The sequence below is a fragment of the Varanus komodoensis genome, unplaced genomic scaffold (assembly GCF_004798865.1).
Source record: "Varanus komodoensis strain SLA01 unplaced genomic scaffold, ASM479886v1 scaffold9, whole genome shotgun sequence".
NCBI classification, from domain to species: domain Eukaryota; kingdom Metazoa; phylum Chordata; class Lepidosauria; order Squamata; family Varanidae; genus Varanus; species Varanus komodoensis.
The window spans coordinates 6,376,999-6,380,610 of record NW_025336598.1 but is presented as its reverse complement, the minus strand read 5'-3'; the positions used below and the strand labels follow the sequence as shown (position 1 = coordinate 6,380,610).

The window sequence follows — 3,612 nt, the reverse complement described above, 5'->3', positions numbered from 1 at the left end:
AAGAATTTCTGTTTCTTATGTCTTCTCCCACATGAATTCTGTACTACAGCAAAGTCATCAAAACGTTCTGGGTTCGGTAGTGGCCGCCTTCCCCTGCTCTCTGAGTGAAGAACAGAAATTCTGAATATTTGAGTCTAACCACACGTCCCCAACATTTGCATGACTGAACTTAAAAAAAAACCCTTGCACCTTTATTTTCCATACTTATCCAAAATGCTCTTTCCTCATCTTTTCCATGAAGCTTCTACATTCCATCATCACTATAGATATTTTGGATGGATCCCTATTATTTATACAGGTGAATAGGATACAAAATTCAAGTACTTGTATTAGACTGCATACTGCGAATAACCCAAGGGTTCCTCCAAGTGCACAACCGTCACCCAATCTTATAAAGTCACAATTTCTTAGTGCTCTCCTCTGGAGGAAATCTTGGTCAGCAGTTGAGTCTGAAAACACACTATACCAACATTTATTATTTTGATTTCATCCTTAACTACGTTTTAAAAAAACCTTTGTCCCTCTTCCCCTTTACTCATGTCAACAGTGTAATTCAAATTGCATCCCATGAATAAAAACTTACTCACCACATAATGTAATATTGCAATATTCCCAAGATACTAGGTCGTCTTTGACAAAATAGCACCAAGGCTTCTCATCATCATCTGGATTACTATTGCATTGAAAGTGGAGAAAATGATTGCTACTTCATGATTAAACAAATAGTAACTTTCATAATGAAGCCTAGGAATATTTATTTATTTAAATCAAGGGCACCTTTGCTTTTCTTCATATACCTTCAGTTAAACCCCAAAGGAAACATAGAAACAGATCGAGTCAGAAGGGGTCTCCCGGGCCATCTAAGTCTGACCCCTGGTTCCAGCCGGCTATGCTCATGACATGCCTACCATGTGCATGTCCAGCTGTGGACTGTGATAGCAAATGACCTCTTCATTTTACAGAAGAGTTGTTTTTGTTTTGTTTTTTTGAAAAATCAGTTCAGTCCCTCCAAGTAATAATTTCTCTTGAGAAATCCCCACCCAATACACCAGCTTCTTTCATAGCCCCTCCCCACCAAAGGGAAAGGTTCTTATCACAGTTCCTCAGCAAAATATTGCTCAGGGCAGCTAACATTACTGGAAAATACAAAGAAATAATAAATGGGTCAGAATTAGAACAATTTAAAATAGCAAAAGGAGAGAACAGCAATCAATCAATCAAGGTTGGCAGGATAAAAACCAAGTCTAATAAAAACCTGTCCAAAGAGAACCTTTGCTAGGTGTGAGAGCTAAATATTGGGGATGCAGGAAATGAATTTCTTGTAAGATAGAATTCCACAATTGGGGTATAGCCTCTTATTCATCGCAACCAACCTAACATCAACTCACACTGGGGTACAGAGAAGGGCCACTACAAATATTTTTGGATGCGGGCAGGGAATGATTCTTTGACATGTCCCAGAAAAGGCCATTTACAACAGCTGTATTGTATCTGGAAAATTATTGGTATTCATTGAAACTGTTCTAAAATCAGCATAATGCAAACATGTTCCCATGAACACTTGAAATGCTGCATTCTGGACCAAAACATGTTGACACCCTTACTCTCATGCTGGTGTCAGAGCCTCAAAACCAATGGCAGGAATGAACACTTTGGACTTGTAGGGAAGATTGAATCACCTTGGACCTCAAAATAGTTTACTGGTGAAATAATCCAGCCCCCTGCAGTTACTTGTGACAGCATGCTACTGGTAAGTGGTCCTCACACCCAACTACAATCTTTTAGAACATCTGAGTATTTCATGGGTTCTTAGTCACATAAACAGCAGCAGGACAGATAATGATGAAATAATGGGAACTCAGTCAAAAGAATGTGAGCGATCTGCAGAGGGGACCTAATACAATAGTGTTGCTTACAGGAGATTATTATGTCAATCAGGAAGGGAGGGATTGTCAGTCCTGGCTGTGGGTTTGAGCATGTAAATTATGGTGATTGCAATATTGCTAGAAAAACCTTACTGGTCGCCTTGTAAGTCTTGTTGCTGTTAGCACAAGAATAGACAGGGGTCAACTTTCCTTGGGAGCCCCCCTTAATCAAAAGCTTTTGCAATTTAATGTAGCAGATGCTTTCAGACGAGTTGAGGGTTCCAGTCTCTTAAAGGAACAACTCAAAAAAGCCTGGCTTGGAATTCTGGTTCTTTCTGAGAGACAGAGGGGCAGGGACACTGCAGGTTTGACTTTATATCACAAGAGATATAGAATCATAGAAGAATTGAAAGGGGCCATGAATGCCATCAAGTCCACTCCCCTGCTGTTCCAGGAAACCATCCCACTCAGATGGTTGTCCAGTTTCTTTTTGAATGTCTCTAGTGTGAGATAGCCCATCACCTCTCTAGGCAGCTGGTTCCACTGTCGTATTGCTCTGACCGTCAGGAAGCTTTTCCTGATTTCCAGCCTGAATCTGGGTTGCAGCGACTTGAATTGATTATTCCATGTCCTACACTCTGGCATTAGTAAGAAGAGATCTTGACCTTCCTCTTTTGGCAGACTTTGAGGTACTTATAGAGGGATATCCCCACTCAGTCTTCGCTTCTCAAGGCTGAACATGCCCAGTTCCCTCAGTCTCTTCTCATAGGGCAGTGTTTCCAAACCCTGGATCATTTTTTACCCTTATGGTGCCCAGAACTGGACACAGTATTCCAGATGAGGTCTGACTAGTGAGGAGTATAGAGGAACTACTACTTCTCATGATTTGGAAGTAATACTTCTATTAATACATTCCAAAATAGCATCTGCCCTTTTGGTGCAGCCCATCATTTGCCAATACTCCATCTTCCAGGAAGCTTAGCTTGTGGTCCCAGAATCCAAATCTGTCTTTACAGCACCACCATCATAGTCAGCCATTCACTTGAAGGATTTTTCTTTCCCTATCTATTCCTCTTCTACATACTGGTAGGATTGAGCAGACTATCTGAGCCCCAGTGTTTTTGATTTTCCTCCCTAGAGCATTGAAGGCTGTTATTTCAGTGAAACTTCTCATAGAAGTGTTGTTAGTTCCCATGTGGAAGAGAAGGAAGAGGTATTGAAGTGGGTCATATGAGTTGTGTGAACTTGCTGGTTATATCTTTAACCTTGGTGCCAGGGAGACAGCATACTTGGCGATTCCCCGGGTCATCAGGACATACATATCTTTCCATTCCACGCAAGAGGGAATCTCCCATAACTAGCACTCTTCCCCTTTTGTTGCAAACTTTGCTATCCTTTTCCCTGCTTGATTGGTCTTTTGTCTCTGAAAAAGACTTATTCAGTGTGTGATGTGTATTTCTTTCACAGTCACACACAGTTTCTCAAAAGCAATTCGAAGCTGTTCGAGAGTTGCACTGCTTCCACAGGTGCAGAGTTTTTTCTAGGTCTTCTGCGTTGAACTGTCGCCCTGTTCCAACGAGTTTTCTCATTTTCCCTTCTCTCAGGGTGCTCTTCTGCCGCCTCCATTTGCTGTTGCTCTTCTTCCTTCTGGATTACACTTACATGTTGCAGCTCCTCCGCTCTGTCTAGAAATTATTCATTTTCTTTTATTGTCCGGAGGGTGGACACTCACTGCTCCAGTGCTCTC

The 3,612-nt window shown here is 41.5% G+C and overlaps 1 protein-coding gene across 1 annotated transcript in view; it reads left to right on the top strand.

Annotated features, from left to right (window-relative positions):
• HGFAC (HGF activator) overlaps positions 1-3,612 on the top strand; it is a 61,400-nt gene that overhangs the window by 20,867 nt on the left and 36,921 nt on the right. The window contains exon 6 of the mRNA XM_044418243.1: positions 2,695-2,698. Coding sequence (XP_044274178.1) covers positions 2,695-2,698 — 4 coding nt within the window. The remainder of the gene's footprint in view (positions 1-2,694; positions 2,699-3,612) is intronic.